We start from the raw sequence: 19639 nt of genomic DNA, 5'->3' as shown, positions 1-19639 counted from the left end.
CTAAACTGTCTGAAATCTAAACCTGACTACTTTTTAATTGGCCAGTCTGTGCTCCAGCTGGTGTCTGTCCTCCTCTGTCTCTGCCCATCCCCATCACCCTTGGTCCGTCCCTCTCTGATGATGTGGGGTTTCTTTTGTCTCTTGTCTCTGACCTCAGCGAGTTTGTTTCTCTTCCCATAATCCCTCTCCTATGTGCGCCAGCGTATAAAAGCGAGGGGCGCACTCCGAGCCACACACACTCTGAGTGAGGCTCGGCACAGGCATCGCACACACAGGTAAGGTACACGCTCACACGCCAGCAGGAGGTCCAGCAGCGAGCGGAAAGGGCATAGATTAGGTTTAAGCTTTCCTTTACCTTTAATTCATTTGAGTTCCTCAACAATCTCGTGGCAATACGAAAGGCTGCACTTATCACACGAATAAACAATCTCTCCCTATTTCTCCCGTTTCTCTTTCCACTCAGTAATCATGTCCAGCGGAGATAAATCCAAGACTTCCTCCCAGACTGACGGAAAGGCTGCCCAGAGCAAGAAGTCTGAGATGGGAATGATGTCCTACAAGGTGGGTGGTTCTCTCCTGTTTCAGATACAGATAACCAGAGATAACAGTGGCTACGCTGAAAAAATTCACATCACAGACCCTTACTGATGTTGTTCTAACGTATTACTTTCCTCCAGATGTACGTGTTCGACCAGGAGAACTTCCAGGGTCGCATGATCGAAATCAGCAATGAGTGCATGAATGTGTGTGAGATGGGCATGGACCGCGTGCGCTCCCTGCGTGTTGAATGTGGACCGTAAGTGTCAAATGAAATACACTTGTGTTTGTGCATCTAAGATTGAGATTGGATGCTTCATGACGCTTCCTCGTCCGCAGCTTCGTGGGCTTCGAGCAGATGAACTTCTGCGGTGAGATGTACATCCTGGAGAAGGGAGAGTATCCCCGCTGGGACTCCTGGAGCAACTGCCAGAAGAACGATTACCTGCTGTCCTTCAGGCCCGTCAGAATGGTAAAAATCTTCTATTTCTTTAAAACGTCACTTTTTTTCCTCTTTAGACTCCCCTCTAAATAAAACCTCTGTCTCCCTCTATTTTCCCATGTGCCAGGACCCCGAGAAGCACAAGATCTGCCTGTATGAGGTTGGAGAGTTCAAGGGCCGCAAGATGGAGATCATGGACGATGACGTCCCCAGCCTGTTCTCCTATGGCTTCACCGACAGAGTGGGCAGCATCATTGTCAGCTGTGGAACGTGAGTGTCAAGCATCAGTGGAGCTTAAATACCAAATTTAAAGGCCATGAAAACAAATAAATTGACATGTTTCATCTTTTTTTCCCAGCTTTGTGGGATACCAGTTCCCTGGATACCGTGGCAGCCAGTACCTGCTGGAGAAGGGCGAATACAGGCACTTCAATGAATATGGCGCCCGCCATCCTCAGTTCCAGTCTGTGAGGCGTATCCGTGACATGCAGTGGCACCAACAGGGCTGCTACACCATGGCCAGCAAGTGAGGCTCAGGGAAGGAGAGAAAGAGAAAAAGCGGAGGTGAGGGAGAGGGGCGGAGGAAGCGGGAAAGGGGGAGAGACGTCTGAGGCCTTTACCTTAGTGCCTTAAGAAGGTCTTTGATCTAATGCAGTGAGGGGAAGGGTGAGGATCTATGTCTGCCCCTGACTGGAGAAAACACCTCAGTGGAAGGGCCAGCCGGACCACAAAACCATCAGACCACCCTCCATTCCTCTCTGTTTCTACTTTTCTCTTTCTCCCCTGTGGGCTGAGCTTTGCTTTCCTCCCTTTTCTTCTTTTATTTTTATTTTTAGTCCCTCGCTTCATTCCCCTCCACAGACCTCTGAGACACAGTAGAGGGAACAGAGTGTCTCTTACTGTTTTACATACACGATTCTCAGCTCAGGGTATGATGCACCATGGGAAACTGAGTCCTTAGAGCCCCCTGCTCCCTCGTCTTCCTGCCCCTGTGCATTGCACACCCTCTCTGCTGTACAGAATCCTGGCCAAGTTTTCAATAAAAAGGAAAATCTTGATTTCAAAGATGTCGTTGTTGTTACTTATTACATAGAAATCACTTAAATTAATATAAATCAATAACACATTATTTAAAAAATGGATAAAAATGTGGACAGCCGGACACTAAAAATATATATTTTTTCTTTATTTTAATAATGCGAGCCAGTGTTTCTTCTGTGCGATCACAGTTTTCAGTGTCAACATATGGTTGTTAAAAATTCATTGAATAAACACTGATGTTGTTTCTGGTTTGGGTTTGTTAAACTTTTGCATACTCAGCTTTAAAAACCTCCCAGTGGCACAATGCTTTGTGTTGCATAGAAAAAGAGTCAGTTGGGCAGCAGAGCAGTTTCAGACATGGGATTCTGATCATGTGACTGCTGCATTGTGCACAGGCTCTGCATAACAAGAGGTCCCATCGAAATTTCTGTTTTGAATTGAACATAAAACACAAACTCATTTCCTTTAAACTGCTTTTATATATGGTAAAACAACCCCAAACCAAAACATCTTAATAGCGATGAATCTACCAGAGTTATCACAGTTTTTTATTTTCTAGTTTTGTATTTTCTACGTAGTTATTAATTTTATTTCGTTTTGAGTTTTTGTTTTTATTTCAGTTTCTAGAGTGGATTTTCTTGTTTTGGTTTAGTTTTTATTGAAAATGCTTAGTTTTACTTGTTTTTTTTAAATTGTTTATTTAGTATTTTCAGCATTAATTTTAGTCTTTTTAGTTGCAGGGCATATGTCAGAAGCAGGATTCAGGAAAATGACCAAAGGTATTACAATAAAAATGCAGAACTTTTTGAAAGCAGTCTCAATAAATGCGTCCTTCAGTGACTAAGAAATACTGAAACTAAGGATCGTTTCTCTATTTTAACTCAATTTTAGCTTTTCAAGTTAACAAAAGTGTTTTAGTTAGTTTTAATTTTTCCCCAAATTTTTATATCTATTCATATTTTTAATTAAAAAAAAGTTTTTTCTACATCTAGTTTTAGTTTTTAGTTAATTCTAACCTCGCCAAGCATAAAAGTCAATTAAAAATTTAAATGTTGAAATTAAAATATAATGTTCAACTGCTTTTAGTTCAAATATTGAACTAGCCAATCACATGGCAGCAACTTAATGTATTTATGCCCGTAGACATGGTCAGGACGATGTGCTGAAGTTTAAATCGAGCATCAGAATGAGGATGAAAGCTGATTTAAGTGACTTTAAATGTGGCACGGTTGTTGGTTGTTGGTGCCAGACGGGCTGATCTGAGTGTTTCAGAAACTGCTGATCTGCTGGGATTTTCCCACACAACCGTCTCTAGGGTTTACAGAAAATGCTTCAAAGAACAGGAAAGATCCAGGGAGCAGCAGTTCATTGGGAAAAAAATCTCTTGTTGATACCAGAGGTCAGAGGAGGCTGACCAGAGTGCTTCGGGTTAGAAGGAAAGGCAACAGTAACTCGCTTAACCCTTGTGTTGTCCTCGGGATTCCCATATACTTGTTTGCCATTCGCCTACGGGTCATTTTTGACCTGAGGACAACAGAAGAGCATATCTGGGCAATCAGCCATCAGCAACAGAAGACCACACCAGGTGCCACACCTGTCAGCTGTGTGATGAGTCTACTGAAACATTTGAATGATCAGAATTTGGCATAAACAACATGTAATAGCTGCCATCAGCCGCAATCCAAATGCTTTACAGCACGGCAGATTTTAGAGCTCAGTGTATCTTTGTTTAATACCTTAATTTCCTTAAAGATTGGTTATGTAGATTACTAATGAATACAAATATAGAAAAGTTGATCAGTTTAAAAATATATTATATCCATGTCATCCTCCTTATGTGTAGCAGTTGGTCCTTCTAGTACTTCATTGTCCATCAAAGCAGCCTGGGTCTTTAATTATGTATCAGGTCATAATAATTGAACAACTTGTCCATTTTATATGTGTTTTATTAATTAAAAACAGGTCTATGATTTTACAAACAAGCTTTTACACTCGAAGAACAAACACTCATATAAAAATACATCTAAAAAACTGAAAATGGTAAATGTGAAGCTGCTGATATGTTTGACATATTTATCTACTGTACATATTACACCTTTAAATTCGTACATGTGCAGTCTTTGTTAGCTACAACAGTTTTTTTGTTTCATTACTTTTTAATACAAAAATATAATTTGAGATGCATGCTCTTAAGAGCAAATGAAGGATGTCCACTACAGAGTATGTGTGATGCTTAGCCAGCAGTTGCGTAATGTCTGTCTGACACGTGGACTGGTCAGCGGGACATCATTCGCACAAACTCTGAAAGAGACGAGAAAAGAAGTGAGAGGGAAACAGAGGAGGATAAACACGATCAGTCAACTGATCCCATCAAGGCCTTCCCACACCTTCAAAGTCCACCAGGCCATCTCCGTTCAGGTCAGCGTCTTTGAGGATCTCGTTGATCTCTCTGTTAGTCACTTGTTCTCCCATCAGCTTCTTCATGGCCTCACGCAGCTCCGTTAAACTGATCTGGCCATCACCATTAGAGTCAAACTGGATACAGACAGAAAGAAACAGTCCTTTTAAGCACAATTATGAATATTCTTCAATTATTTACTTATTATATTTATTGTGTTTTGCTCATGCATTTGTGACTTTAATAACAGAAAATATTAAAGTTTTATAATCTGGGAAATCTTCATTTTTAACAGAAATATTCATCATGCATTGTTGTAGGTTTGTCGGCCACTAACATGATGAGAAAACTGCCCTGAAAGGTCAAATGACAACTAAAAACAGTGAAGGTTTCTTTCCTCTCAGACGTTTGTTTTGCACTTACGGTGTTTCTTTTTGGATTCATTTGCTGTAACCTAACCTTCATAGCTCTCGTTTCTTTATATGTGAATATATTTTAGTATTTCGGGCCTGTTTGGCCTGCTATAGCAGGAAAAATGAAGGTGTCATTAAACACTGATGTGTTTGTTTTTGTTGGTTTGTGTTGTGTATCTGTATGTTTTTGCTTATTGTTTTATGTTTTATGTGACCTGCCCTGGGACATAAGGTGAAGTTTAATATTTTTGCTATGAACTGACATGCTGACATCTAATGTATCTGGTAAATTGATGCACATTAACATACAGTATACTATTCAAAGGTAAAAAAAAAATGAAGTGGCTCTGTTTGCTATTCCACTGAGTGAGCATGCACAATGCCAGGATCCTGAAACGGTCTAACCTGAGTGAATCCAGCCATCATTAAACTATGCATACCTGTGATTTTTCTGCTATGAAATGTCACAATATCTGCTGTGAAAAAAGCCTACCTCCCACTTATGGTTACAAAGATCGGCTTGTTTATTTGAACCCATAATGAAGGTCTGCAAAGGAGAAATGAGCTTGACTTGTTCCATAAACAAACTGCACAGTAATAAATTATTATTTTTATCCAAGTTTCATTCCAGAAACTCCCTGCGCGCTTCTATTTCTTCTTTTATATTTGAAGGGTTATGCTTAGTCTTATTTGTTTATCGTTCCCAATGGATTCTGTTTTACAGGCCTCCCCCACAACTGATATTTGCATAGAAGCAAAGTCTCATGCTACAATCCAATGCTGCTGTTAATAAAGTCACTGCAATTAAATTTATGTTTAGGTCTTTATGTTGTAAATGACAGCATGTCTCTTGACCTCTTTGAATGCGTCTCGCAATTCTTTGACTCCGATCATGTCAGCTGTCTCTGCCAGCATCTTGGGTCCCATCAGCTCTACAAAGTCCTCAAAGTCCACTTTACCTCCACCTGAAACACACACGCACACACACACACACACACACACACACACACACACACACACACACACACACACACACACACACACACACACAGTTGCCATCTATTTCCACTCTGTTCTGCAGACTCGTGTACTTTAGGCTGTTGCTGCACTCACAGATCTGCTGGCTCAGTTCAATGAGCTCCATCTCTGTGGGCATGTATCCCATAGTCCGCATACACTCGCCCAGGTCTTTGTGACTGATGTAGCCATCTTTATTCTTATCAAACTCCACAAATGCCTCACGGAGCTCTGGTAAGACACACACACACACACACGCAAAACACGTGTTATTACTGGTAAGGCGGGTATCATATCAAATGCATGTACAGCTAAAAAAAGCGGATAAATCACCTCACCTTCGATCTCCTCTGGCCGCAGCTCTCTGTCCTGCCGTGGGGAAAGTTTTCACATATTAGCTTCATGTTTCACACAGTTATAGATTTCCCCTCACCTTGCAAACATTCATACTGAAAATATTCACAATGTTTGTTTGGCAATAAGACAATAAAAAGTAGACGCAGGCATTAAGGAGCACAATCTAGTAAGCACACAGACATACAGCTTGTGTCACTTAACACGTGATGCTAGACAGAGCACAGATGAAAAACAGAAGCACCAAGCGAAACAAAACAGAAAAGATGAATAATGAGAGGAAATGTTAAATATTTTTTGTTATGTATAATTAGCGTCTTGACGTCTGGCCAGTGTTTTTGGACAAAGATTCATTTTTTGAGAACTATGCATCACAATGATATTTATGTTCTTTTAACTCCAGGGTGTTGCACATCGATGAAATGCTGAAAATGATCCCTAAGCTGCATTAGATAGAAAGCTCCAGGGCATCTACATGGATTAAACCGTATATCTGATTATTGTATGCAGGGATTCCTGCACCATAGATTACAGTGAGTACCCAGATTACTTTTTGGAGGATGCCAGGCTGCAAACATCTAGAGACTAGGACATGTCAGAGGTTTAGTTTTAGGAATATGTCCACTGTCCGGATGTATGTGTCCGTACACTAAATATATGCATTACTCAAGCTTGTGTGTGTAACCCGAATTATTATTTGATTGTATTTGTTTTGATCAAATTCTCATTTTCACACAGTAAAAGAAATCCTGACAATAAAAGTAGAGCAAAGCAACGTTGTGGCTAGCATTCCTTCCAGCAAGAATCCCCAAGCGTTCCCAGAAGTGTTGCACTTCCACTTTGATGTGAAGTTTTCTAAGTTGTCCCTGTTTGGGCAGTCTATTATTTCTCCTAATCCAATTAAAAAAACATCCACTAAAAAAGGTTTAGACCATTATTTTATTTTATTTTTGTCTTCACCTATATGAAGTGAAGCAAAGGCCACAGGTCATCAGTGTGATTGTTTCACAGTTCACACAAAGGCCTGCATCCTTTCTTTACCAAGGGCACGTATAAGCTCCACAAGGCCAGTCAATGATTTTCCAATGATCTCTCAGTGATTGACCCCTTTAAGCTTGCCCGTTGCCTGGGGATTTTAATTGTCTGACCCGAGCCACTAATGCAGGGGGGGATGACACAGCTGGTAAAGAGCAGGAGGGTCAGCCACGATGTGGGAATGAAAATGAATCGACACAAGTGGAAAAAGTTGCACTTTGGCTGTGGTAGGACACAGTGTGCACACTTCTGTGACTTCCTGTTACATACGAGCGTCCTAGCAAAGCCCTGTTTAAGGAAGATGCAGGCCGGGCCCACGATGTTGTGCAGCATGTTGCAGTTCTTCACCAGCGCACCGAGGGACTCCTTGAACGGTTTATCCTCTACATCCAAATCCTCATCTCCCTCCAGCTGCTGGCTCATTGCCCTCACCTTACGATGGAAGCGCCAGTGTATCACCCGCTTTGGAAGCAGATCAGGGTGTTAAACCACCAAACTTACTGTCCGTCACACCAAATGTGCGACTGATCAAGCAAGTCAATATCTTTTCAGAGGCAAAGTAAGACCCCTGCTTTTCTACAGTCAAACGTTGGAAAGGCAATAAGCCAGAACTATAGGATAGATACAGCTGCTCATTATTACAGGAGGCCCTCATCAGCCTCAGTCCTCACTGTGAGAAACCAGTTTGATTTGAAAATAATCTATAAGTCTCAATCCTGCTGCTGCAGCTTCAAGCTGCTGACACTAGCTGATGTGAGTTTGCTAATTCTCCAGTGTAAAGACTGACAGCTTAACTACACGTCAGTAAGTAACACGGCTACAATAGTAGGAAGCAGTGAACATTACAAGTAACAGTAAAAAAGAGCTAAATAAATAAATATGGCAATCATGCATCTAAAATCACTATTAAAATAAATGCAAGCATTGATAAGCTCATCATATATATATATATATATATATATACATATATATATATGGATTTTGTATTTATTTATCCTTTAAAATGCATAAATAATCTTGAAAAAAGTATGACAAATTAATTTTAATTATTAAATGGGGGATAATTAAAAAATGAGGAATAAATGAACAAAAACTTATTTTTTAAAACAAGTGTGGACAGTAAATAAAAAGGACAAATAAATACAGATCCAAATACAAAGAATATACATTTTTGTAAAATTAATTTATATGTTTTTAAATTTTAATCTAGTCTTACTTTAATCTATTATTTTGATCTCTTTAATTACATATTTTTTTGCATGTTTCGATTTTCTGCACACAAACAGTGTGTCCTTAAATAGCACTTTAAGTGATGCAGTCTGTATACTAAGCTTTCCTGTAACTACCATAAAAGGAAACAGTTTCACTGGTGGAAAAAAAAAAGGAAAGCGTTAGAATTTCGACAATATATTTTTTCCTGTTTTCTTAATTTACATGCAATCGTTAAAATGATACAGTGAGACAACATCCAAAGAAAGCTGCGGTTGTCACGGAGGCAAAAAGCTTCAGTCAGCGAGTGCAAGCAAGAGGATTAAGCTGCAGTGAGTTCGAATCTAACAAAGAGGAGATAAAGTACACTTACCTTCTTCATTTTATCGTTCAGAGATGGTTTGTTCCCCATTACCAGACCTCCCCTGTCACTTTTCTATGTTCCTATTTCCCTGCGCTCTTCTTCTGTGGACTTCTAAAGTCAAGTTCGAGCTCACAAGCTAAAAAATCCCTCTGAGTTTCCCATTCTGGTTAATAGTCGTCATATTGGATAAAACAGAGATGGAAAAAGAGGAACGGCCCTCATCCATTCATGGTCATCTCCACTGACCCAAACCAAACTGAACACGTTACCAAATGATCTTCCCAAAACAAAAACAAACTGGATGACTGAGCAGAAGTGGAGCGCACTGGACACAGCTCGCTTATGTGTCACTCCACAGAAACAGCATCACTCTCGGCTCTTCACGCGGTGCTTTTAATCCCCCCCTCATTCCTCTCTGTCACTCGGTCTTCCCTCCCCCCTTTCTCTCTCTCTGCCTCATGTCAACATGTTGCACGAGCATTCAAATGACTTCATCTACAGTGTGAAGAGTTTTAAAGGGAGAATTAAGAGGACACGAACGGAGCGGGATTAATCCATGCCCTTTCAGATTAAAGAGGACAGGGTGATAGAGAGAGAGAAAAAGGGAAGAGAATACATTAAAGACATTCAAAGGAAGAAACGGAAACAGACATACCTTTCTCATGTGGATAAACAAGAATCTAAATATTTTAACTTGGCCTGGAAATAGAGCATGCACTATTTGAAACCATAAATATTAAAAACAAGATATAAAACAAATTCTTGGCTAAAGATGAATATCAGAGGTGAAGAACACCAGAGGGTTTTATTACTTTAGATGTCTTAAGGCTTGGACTTTTTGTGGATTACATATCACTGCATGTGTGCACTATGTGGTATTAAAGAACACATTATGTAAAATGAATGTAAATATGATGATGTTTGTCACATCAGGTTGACCTCTTGTTGCCAGTAGGAGCGCTATAGCTGTTACCTAATATCAACGTCAGGCTGGGACAAACTGGACAGTGTACGCTCACTGGCCTCTTTATTAGGCACACTGTTTCAGCTTCTCATTAACACAATATTTAATCAGCCAATCACATGGCATCAACTCAATAGGTTTAGGCATGCAGAGATGGTCGAGGCGACCTGATGAAATTCAAACTGAGCATTGGAATGAGGAAGAAAGGTGATGTTAGTGACTTGGAATGTGGTATGGTTGTTGGTGCTGACGTATTGGGATTTTTGGATTTTCCCACACAACCATTTCTAGAGTTTACAGAGAATGATCCAAGAAAGAGAAAATATCCAGTGAGTTCAGTGCTCTGGGGCAAATTGCCTTGTTGATGTAATACCCACTCGTCATTTCTTGAATGTGGCAGAGTTCACTATACAGTGGGGCAAAAAAGTATTTAGTCAGCCACCGATTGTGCAAGTTCCCCCACCTAAAATGATGACAGAGGTCAGTAATTTGCACCAGAGGTACACTTCAACTGTGAGAGACAGAATGTGAAAAAAAAATCCATGAATCCACATGGTAGGATTTGTAAAGAATTTACTCGTAAATCAGGGTGGAAAATAAGTATTTGGTCAATAACAAAAATACAACTCAATACTTTGTAACATAACCTTTGTTGGCAATAACAGAGGTCAAACGTTTACTATAGGTCTTTACCAGGTTTGCACACACAGTAGCTGGTATTTTGGCCCATTCCTCCATGCAGATCTTCTTGAGAGCAGTGATGTTTTGGGGCTGTCGCCGAGCAACACGGACTTTCAACTCCCGCCACAGATTTTCTATGGGGTTGAGGTCTGGAGACTGGCTCGGCCACTCCAGGACTTTCAAATGCTTCTTACGGAGCCACTCCTTTGTTGCCCGGGCGGTGTGTTTTGGATCATTGTCATGTTGGAAGACCCAGCCTCGTTTCATCTTCAAAGTTCTCACTGATGGAAGGAGGTTTTGGCTCAAAATCTCACGATACATGGCCCCATTCATTCTGTCCTTAACACGGATCAGTCGTCCTGTCCCCTTGGCAGAAAAACAGCCCCATAGCATGATGTTTCCACCCCCATGCTTCACAGTAGGTATGGTGTTCTTGGGATGCAACTCAGTATTCTTCTTCCTCCAAACACGACGAGTTGAGTTTATACCAAAAAGTTCTACTTTGGTTTCATCTGACCACATGACATTCTCCCAATCCTCTGCTGTATCATCCATGTGCTCTCTGGCAAACTTCAGACGGGCCTGGACATGCGCTGGCTTCAGCAGCGGAACACGTCTGGCACTGCGGGATTTGATTCTCTGCCGTTGTAGTGTGTTACTGATGGTGACCTTTGTTACTTTGGTCCCAGCTCTCTGCAGGTCATTCACCAGGTCCCCCCGTGTGGTTCTGGGATCTTTGCTCACCGTTCTCATGATCATTTTGACCCCACGGGATGAGATCTTGCGTGGAGCCCCAGATCGAGGGAGATTATCAGTGGTCTTGTATGTCTTCCATTTTCTGATGATTGCTCCCACAGTTGATTTTTTCACACCAAGCTGCTTGCCTATTGTAGATTCACTCTTCCCAGTCTGGTGCAGGTCTACAATACTTTTCCTGGTGTCCTTCGAAAGCTCTTTGGTCTTGGCCATGGCGGAGTTTGGAGTCTGACTGTTTGAGGCTGTGGACAGGTGTCTTTTATACAGATGATGAGTTCAAACAGGTGCCATTCATACAGGTAACGAGTGGGGGACAGAAAAGCTTCTTACAGAAGACGTTACAGGTCTGTGAGAGCCAGAGATTTTCCATGTTTGAGGTGACCAAATACTTATTTTCCACCCTGATTTACGAATAAATTCTTTACAAATCCTACCATGTGAATTCATGGATTTTTTTTTCACATTCTGTCTCTCACAGTTGAAGTGTACCTCTGGTGCAAATTACTGACCTCTGTCATCATTTTAGGTGGGGGAACTTGCACAATCGGTGGCTGACTAAATACTTTTTTGCCCCACTGTACTTAAATGACCTCCACAGTCACCGGATAAAACAATGTATGTCAAACATGTGGCATTCAACACATGCAATAAATGCAAAAGGTGCTTCTATATGATGTTCTTCTTTTGGCTTCTCCCTTTAGGCATCACCACAGTGGATCATCTGCCTCCATCTCACTCTGTCCCTAGCATCCTCCTCTATCTCACCAACCCTCTGCATGTCCTCTGCATTTTATTTACAACAATAAAATAATCTTTATTTATTACATTTGTTGTTATTTATTATTATTTTATATTTATGATTTATTTATGATGTTTTAGAGTGTGATCCCCTTCTATCAGTGGTCATTTGTACATGTAGCATGAGGGCTAATGCAAAACATAACATGTACGTTTTCATTGCTTTGTCATATATGTTTAAAACATGTTTAAGCTATTAAGGGTCCCTGTGACACTCAGTTCATGGGCCCCAAAGATCACGAAAATGGGTACAAAGTGTACAAAGTGTACCAAATGTAAAACGTGAAAGTGAAAAAATGAAACCTGCTAAAGTAACAAAAGAAAAATTGAGTGTTTGCGTTTTTGAAAAATATAAGAAGTTGACTTAGCTGTGATTTGTGAAGTATTTTCCAACAAGTATTAGATGTGTTTTTCAATTATGTGGTAATTAAATTAGAAACCAATGGAAAAATACAACAAGTGAGCTGTAATGCTTCACAAAATGACAGCTTATGCAACTCACAGTGAGACCCCGGTGGCGTTCAAGTGCGTCAGCTCACGTCGAACTGAAAAGCACAATGAACTTCAATTTGAACTTCAGCTCTTACATCCATGGACTACTTTGGTTGAGCTGTCAGTTATAATGGCATAAAGTTAAAATCTCAAGTGGAGGTTATGAGAGCAATGCTAAGTGGTCATCTGAGCTTTCACAAAGCATCTGCAAATCTCTCCAAAAGCAGATTTGGCATGCTGCTTACTACAGTGCATCCATACGGACGGCACAGCTCGTGTGTGTGTGCTTCTGTGTGTGTCACTCATCTTTCTGTTTAGTCACATTGTGGGGACTCTTTTAATTTTAGATTTTAGGGTGACGACTAAGGATCAGGAAAAAGAGATTCATAGGGTATGTGTGTGTGTGTGTGTAAAACACTGCAGGAGGTAGATTTAACTCATCCAGTTTTGGCTCTTGCTGTTCATTCTCCAAATTTGTCTCTCTTGTACTTTTCCGTACTAAATCATACACCCAGTTAGCAGTTTATTATTAGCTTTTAGTTGCCCTAATTGATACATACAGTGTGGGGTGGAGAAAATTATAGAAACAGCAGTGGATACATCTACAAGCGTACAGTTGAATGAAATACTACTCTCAGTCAGCAACAAGAAAACATGAACATAGAACACTAGAGCACAATCAGTGTGTGCAGAGAGAGTTCTTAAACTCATTAGCTAAAACTAATGACAACTCTGCATGCATGCGTTGTCTATTGCAATAAGCTCCAGTGACCACTAGAGGCCACCTTAGGACCCGTCTAACATCAGTATCACCTGCCAGCTGCAGCAGTGGATGTCTGGGAGAGTACCAACTTTTTATTTGTTTATTTATTTTTTAGGAGATACTTTAGGCAGATTAAGCAGTCATATATTAGAAATGGAAATCTAGATTTCTAGTTTTCCTTTTTTTTCTGCAATAAGACTCTTATTGTGATTGATAAACACGGAAGGCCAACACTGGAATTAACGAGTTTGCAGCTTAAGAACGCTTTTGTGGCATGGAGATAGATCACTTCTCTCAAAGAGCTTTCATGTGATTTGATAGAAACAGATTATTTTATTTTACAAAGGTACATGAGTGAGTCATTACAGGAGATGTTTGGGATGTAAAGCTTTTCATCAAAGTGGTGGTCACATGAAAACTGTTTAACACAGTTGCGTGTTTTATACACGTTTCTGTGCAGTGGTTCTTATAATATATAATATATCTTAAAAAAACACACTAGTTGTTCTGGGTTCTACAGGGAAAAAACAACAAAAAATTGAGTTTTTCCTTCCCACTTTAGCTAAGTGTTTGCTTAAAGGAGGTCGTCTGATTGTTGTTGTTGTTTTTTTAATTGATTATAGGGTCTTTTCCTTTATAATATAACGCACCTTTAGGTAGTTGTTGTTGTGATTTGGCTCCTTAATAAGTCAAAATAATAAAATGTGACAAAAATATTAGACGTCATTTATTTTTTAATTGAAAGATCCAGTTTTACACATCTGTGAGGACATGTGGACAGTCGGTATCAGAAGTCTGATAAACACATATCATGTTCTTCATTTACTTCATTCAACTGTGCAAAGATCTACTGAGTTTTAATTAAATAAATATGCAGAAATATTCAAACTTTTAAAGGGTTCACTAACTTTCAAGCACTGCTGCAACTCCTCTAACTGGAGCCCAAGCATCACTTTATAGTGCAGATGTGCTGTGATTTTGCTTGCAAAGCTTTCAGTGCAAGACTTTCTGTATTTTTGATTTGTACTTACAAATCAAAATTAATTTGCAATGAATGACTCAATTAATAATTAACTGTCATTTCTAAGTTTTACATTTTTAGCTGTCTGAGATGGAAAACATATTTCAGAAAGTACCAACCTTGTACAGACTATTAGTATTAGTACAAATTAGTACAAACCTTGAGTAGAGTATATACAATTCAACCTTCAAACTTACATACATACATTTAATAGATAAATATGAGTATCAGCTTTTCAGCACACAATATTAGCAGATTAATCACTTCTTTCTGTGAGCTCCAGCATGATTCACTCTGTTGGCTGCGCATTGAAACAAAACTTAACACCAGTAATTGCAACTGAAGACACCATTAAATCTGATTAACTACCAGGTTGGGTCTCTCTTACTGATGGTTTTAATTAATCACGTAAATGAGATGGTCTTGAGAAGTGGGCGCACACACACACACACACACACACACACACACACACACACACACACACACACACACACACACACACACACACACTGTTTCTGGGTCCTGAATACTCTTTAGTTGCTCTTCTCAGGACATCAGCGCTCAGCGACTGTCATGCTTGCAGTCTGTGGTTAATTTGAATGCACACACACTTTTAACTTAACACACCGTGCATATGTGCGTGTGTGCCGTGTGTATGATAGAGATGTGCCATACTCAGGTAACGTGACTCTGTCTTTTGTTTTGGACTCAACATATTCTTGATCTCTGATGTGAGTGTGATCTGGTGTCAGGTGTACATCAGCAGGTTTCCAGAAATGAGAGCTGTCGAGACACCGGGAAACACTAGAAGAGACAGAACAGACAGAAAGTGAAGAAAGGAGGGAAGGAAGAATGGATAGAAGGAAGGAAGGGATGAAAAAAGGAAGGAAGGAAGTATACTTGTAGAGCTCCCTTAAGACTTAAGACTGTCTAAAATAGAGGCCAGTGCAGAAGTCTATTAAGCCTGCCTCATTTCTAATGGCCAGCAGAGGGAGACTGCTTTGGTTCCAAAATGAAGTCAACAGCATTGTAAGTTTAGACGCTAAAACCCGCAGCTCGCTTGGTCTGTGACCTCAGTGAAAACTTTCTGATGAGTTTATCATCTCACTTGGAAAGTTCAAGTGCATGATGTTTCTTATTAGAGCCAAAACATCAATGTCAATAAAGCGGTGTGTGCTCGTTGTCACAGAATGCCGTGTCCCTTCGTTTGTGATTCACCCTTCCCATGTGGCGGCTAGCTTTAAAAAAAAGCTGACAGGATGATAATGATGAAGTCAAAGTTTCAAAAATGTGACTTCACTAACTATTACTATGGTGTAACCATCTTTTATATACAATTCATGCTTCAGACGCATTCATAGTGCAGGAAATGTTTGGTTTAAAGTGAGGATGCTGCACCGTGGGCACATGGTGCCCACTCGCTCACATGAAATCATTGGACTGTCACCTGCTCTGTTCTCACATGGGCTGTATTACATCACATGAACTTCATACTAGAACGCCGGCAGGTTAAACGTCAGTCAACGTTCAATTTGTGCTGCGCTGCATGCAGAGCAACTTTCTGCAACCATTTGCATATTTTAGGCATGCTTTTATAAGCAGATGCTTTCATGTATTGTTATCAAATTCATGTTGAACATATCGTCTTGTTGATGGATAGTTGTTATTCGGTTAGTGAGGGGGAAATTACTCTTACTTGGGGTTTGTTCACATAATTCATTTAGAAATTCAGTTTCTGACCAAGATCACATTCATGTGACCAAGGGCCCGAGGCTGCACTCACTCACAGCTCTTAAAGTTGCTCCTTCAACACTGGTGTTAAAATTTCAGGTTATTTTATGTAAGCAAGTGTGATCTGAGGCTATATTACATATTGTTGCACTTGAGTACTCAAGCTTCTCTTCTCTCCGACTTTGCTGGCTGCTTTCTCCCACTCACTTGCTGCTCTCTCTTAATTTGGATCACTTGCATCACCACTGACATCACATTTTTTTTTATTTTTACATTGCTTTCCTGTTTCTAACCTCAGCCCCACTCATCGTCACCCTCCTCAGAGTTTGCTGACGCGATCAGGTGGACATGACTCTTTCTACATGTCAAGAAAAAAAGAAAATACTGACTGACTCACAAGCCATGCTTGAAATCAGCAGCAGGAAGCGGGTAGGGATTTAACTTCGGTGTAATCCCTTCTGATTTTATTTTCACACACAAACCGCTGTCTCACACCGCGAGCCCACGCGTCTGGCCCTCGGGTTACAGCGCTGTAATGGTGTGGCCTACCGTGCCGTGTCATGTGTCACCTCTTAGCATGTGATTGATGGGATGTGATGCGATATGGAGCTGATAGAATGGCTGCAGCGATAGGGTGTCCATCAGATCTCTGGCTGACTTTACTGGTATCTATTACGGATTACACTTTGGTAATGTTTCCCAAAGTAGAGCTTAAATCCTCTCAAACTCACGCTATCATCCTTCTACTCATTGCGCTTTGCAGCTCTGGCTTTTTCCACGAGGGTTAAACTACAAGGCAAAATGGTTAATGTTCACCTTGCCGTTGTGAATTTAGCTTTGTGTCTTTCTGAACTGCCAGATCAAAGAGAGCAGGGCTGCGAGAGAGGCCGCTACTTTACAAAAGCTGGACCACAGCCACCCTTTAAATTTGAAGTGAAGGCTTAGGCTTAGGGTTTCTGTGAAGCCAGACATTCAATCAGCCAGAGAACTTGATGCACATGCACACACATTTATTCACTCACACACACTCTAACACACACACGGTAACAAAAGTGTCAGACATACATACAAGAACGCACACATACACGTCCACTGCAGAGTATGAAACAGATGAGCTTCACACACATACACACTCCTACCTGTCCAAACACCGAGTCCACTATGGGCAGCAGATCGACGGGCTCCTCTTCCTTCTCCTTCTCTCTCCTCCGCGGTCCCTCCATCAACTCCTCCAGCTGTTCCTCCAGCGCTTCGCTGTCCTCACCCGCCTCTGCTGCCGTCATCGGGGGTAATTTGGATTTTTGATTGCGAGCAGCAGCTTGAGCGTCTCCGCCACCCCCGCCCTGGTCGTTGGTTCGCTTCTTTTGCTTCTCCACCTTCTTCTTGATGGCAGCCTGCACCTGTGGGAAGGCAGGGGTGGAGGAGAGTAGAACAGCGCACTCAAACTTATATCAATATAAAGCATGACCGATACTACTGAGACTGTAGATGAAATACAGCGCCACAGCGCTCACTGTCTGAAACGTGAGATGTTTAGTTTATAACATTTGGTCTAGGAAGATGTGACATGAACATACTTTGTAAGGAAGATGCCAAAATAAGAACAATACACAACTTGCAGAAGTCAAAATGTTATGAAATGCATGCATTATAAAAATCTTTTTAAAAAGATGATTTTTAACCTATTACATAGAAATCCTTTAACCCATTTACAGTAATCCAGTTTGTTTTAAAACTTTAATAAGTTGTCACATATGGGTAACATGTGTTTTCCACAAGAAATCAACAGTTCGTCTTTTGTATCAATGACTCTTATCATTATTTCGGCAAAACAAAACTTCAGCATGCACAATATAAAATGTGATATAGGCACACAGCATGTAAGGACGCACACACACACACACACACACACACACACACACAGAGACACAATTATATATATATCTATCTGCACCCACTCACCTGTTTTGCGCTCCTCTCTGATGGCGCGCTCATCGCTCCAGCGGCTCCCCCGGGTGCCGGCTCTCGAATGATCATGAACATCTCGGTGTCACGGGCTAACACACACACTCTCTCTCTTCGTCGCTCGCCCTCCCCCTCCCTCACCCTCTCGCTTCCCTCTCCCCTGCTCTCCTCTCCTCTGCTCTAGCTCTTTATGTCTTAAGTGTAATAAAACTCCCCCTCCCACCACAAAAAAAAGTCAGCTTGGACCGATTTCTTTTCTTAAACTCTGAAAAATGTGTTAAAAATTCAGTCCCCTTCACGCAGTGATTGCAGCTGTCTCTTTGTCCCGGGAAACACAAAAGGAGTTAAAATGCTACGGCTCAAATGTTCTCCTGCTTCCTCCTTTCCTTCCAAGTATTTCCTCCAGTTGTTTTCCTCAGAGTTTCATCAAGCTTCTGTCCATCTCTCTCAGGTGAGGAGGTTTTTATCATCAGCTGCTGTCTTGGCTCCGGGATTGAGTTCCAGCACCTCTGCCCCCACTTGCAATCTCCAGATAATTTAGGTGACACTCTATACCTCCCGAACTTTAGCTCCCTCGCGTTTTCTACCTGTAGTGCGTTGACCTCTCTCTCTCCTTCTCTTCCTCCCCTTTTTCCACCTTTTCCCCTTCATCACAGGTAAACTTCCCTCCTCTCTGCTGGGTTCTCTACTTCAAACACAGGCTTTATAAAAACCTGCCTTTCCTTCCCTATAATTCCCATAATCTCGTTATTCTCTCGTGTTTTCCTGGTCGTTTACACTCATCTTTTCCCATCTTATCTCAATCTTTTTCCCAGAATCCTTCTTCCCCCCATCTTTTTCTCTTTCTTATCACCATCATTTCCCCCTGACAATAATCCTCATCGCTCCCTGTGCTTCTCCTTCTTCTCGTCTCTTTCTCCCAATCTATCTGCCCTCAATCCCCTTGTCACATTTGAAGCCTTTGTTGTAAAACAAATTGGATGTTTTTCTGCAGTGCCCAGGTCAGCTATTCATTTAGAAACAGTGAGAGATAGAAAGAGATGAAGAGTTGCAAAAAAACAAACAAAAAAAAACCCAACCTCAGCAGCCATACGATGATGAAAGGCTTTCAGTGAGCAATAACACATCACCTCAGGGAAACCTGCACGCATAATCTCATCCACCAAGCATGGCTGAGCCCACACACATGCATGCACAGGTGAACATGTAACCACTGACCCCTATTTTTAGACACGAATGTTCTCATAAGCATGTAATGTTGTGCTTTTCAGCTCGCTAGAAACAACTCCATAGCCTTTTGGTGTTCTAAAGCAACTAATTCCACTAAAAGCATCATCTTTCTATAAATAAAACCCATCAATCAACCCCGTCCATTTCACTAGCAGCTTTGAGCTGATGATGCATCTCACTTCCCCCCCCTCATTTTGTTCCTAACTGCCTCCCCTGAAAGCTCCCTCCATCGCCGCTCTGCCCCTCGCATCTCCAGTTAACCTCCGATAGTGTGCGTTCTCCAGAAGCGCTGATAATGTATAGCTTCACTTCTCTCCAGTTCCTAATGAGGTTTCCATTAATCAGCTTAACCCTGTCTTTCGGCTGTCTTTCTTTAGCCCCTCTCCTCATTGATTATTGATAAGATGGAGAGACAAATTCTTGAGTGG

At 41.1% G+C, this 19639-nt stretch overlaps 2 protein-coding genes across 4 annotated transcripts; one reads left to right on the top strand and one right to left on the bottom strand.

The window, feature by feature from the left end:
• Positions 1-8: 8 nt before the first annotated feature.
• crybb1l1 (crystallin, beta B1, like 1) lies at positions 9-2017 on the top strand. The gene is made up of 6 exons (XM_040016431.1): positions 9-275; positions 464-561; positions 678-796; positions 877-1009; positions 1107-1249; positions 1338-2017. Exons 2-6 carry the CDS (start codon positions 469-471, stop codon positions 1507-1509), a joined length of 660 nt encoding a protein of 219 aa, XP_039872365.1. The 5' UTR covers positions 9-275; positions 464-468; the 3' UTR covers positions 1510-2017.
• Positions 2018-3957: 1940 nt separating this feature from the next.
• cabp2b (calcium binding protein 2b) lies at positions 3958-19391 on the bottom strand. 3 transcript variants are annotated; one of them, XM_040016623.1, is made up of 7 exons: positions 17979-19391; positions 17156-17416; positions 6187-6217; positions 5945-6079; positions 5687-5796; positions 4408-4555; positions 3958-4321 (listed from the first exon to the last, which is right to left on the bottom strand). In XM_040016623.1, exons 1-7 carry the CDS (start codon positions 18057-18059, stop codon positions 4296-4298), a joined length of 792 nt encoding a protein of 263 aa, XP_039872557.1. In that variant the 5' UTR covers positions 18060-19391; the 3' UTR covers positions 3958-4295. The 3 variants fall into 3 exon arrangements, with proteins under 3 accessions (XP_039872557.1, XP_039872559.1, XP_039872560.1); XM_040016625.1 differs by lacking the exons at positions 17156-17416; positions 17979-19391 and adding an exon at positions 8820-9543; XM_040016626.1 differs by lacking the exons at positions 17156-17416; positions 17979-19391 and adding an exon at positions 7508-8057.
• Positions 19392-19639: the final 248 nt, after the last annotated feature.

This window comes from Simochromis diagramma, unplaced genomic scaffold, assembly GCF_900408965.1.
Source record: "Simochromis diagramma unplaced genomic scaffold, fSimDia1.1 OVJJ01000685.1, whole genome shotgun sequence".
Classification (NCBI taxonomy): Eukaryota; Metazoa; Chordata; class Actinopteri; order Cichliformes; family Cichlidae; genus Simochromis; species Simochromis diagramma.
Note: the sequence above shows the minus strand (reverse complement) of the source record. Positions and strands in the feature narration are given on the sequence as shown.

What these genes read in the sequence shown, in the direction of transcription:
- crybb1l1 (XM_040016431.1), top strand. Translation starts at nt 469, where the DNA reads ATGTCCAGCGGAGATAAATCCAAGACTTCCTCCCAGACTGACGGAAAG. An exon ending in TGGGAATGATGTCCTACAAG is followed by an intron (nt 562 to 677) that starts GTGGGTGGTTCT and finishes ACTTTCCTCCAG; the next exon opens with ATGTACGTGTTCGACCAGGA. An exon ending in ATCATTGTCAGCTGTGGAAC is followed by an intron (nt 1,250 to 1,337) that starts GTGAGTGTCAAG and finishes TTTTTTTCCCAG; the next exon opens with CTTTGTGGGATACCAGTTCC.
- cabp2b (XM_040016623.1), bottom strand. Translation starts at nt 18,059, where the DNA reads ATGTTCATGATCATTCGAGAGCCGGCACCCGGGGGAGCCGCTGGAGCG. An exon ending in TGAACTGAGCCAGCAGATCT is followed by an intron (nt 5,797 to 5,944) that starts GTGAGTGCAGCA and finishes TGTGTGTTTCAG; the next exon opens with GTGGAGGTAAAGTGGACTTT. An exon ending in TGGCCTGGTGGACTTTGAAG is followed by an intron (nt 4,322 to 4,407) that starts GTGTGGGAAGGC and finishes CGTCTCTTTCAG; the next exon opens with AGTTTGTGCGAATGATGTCC.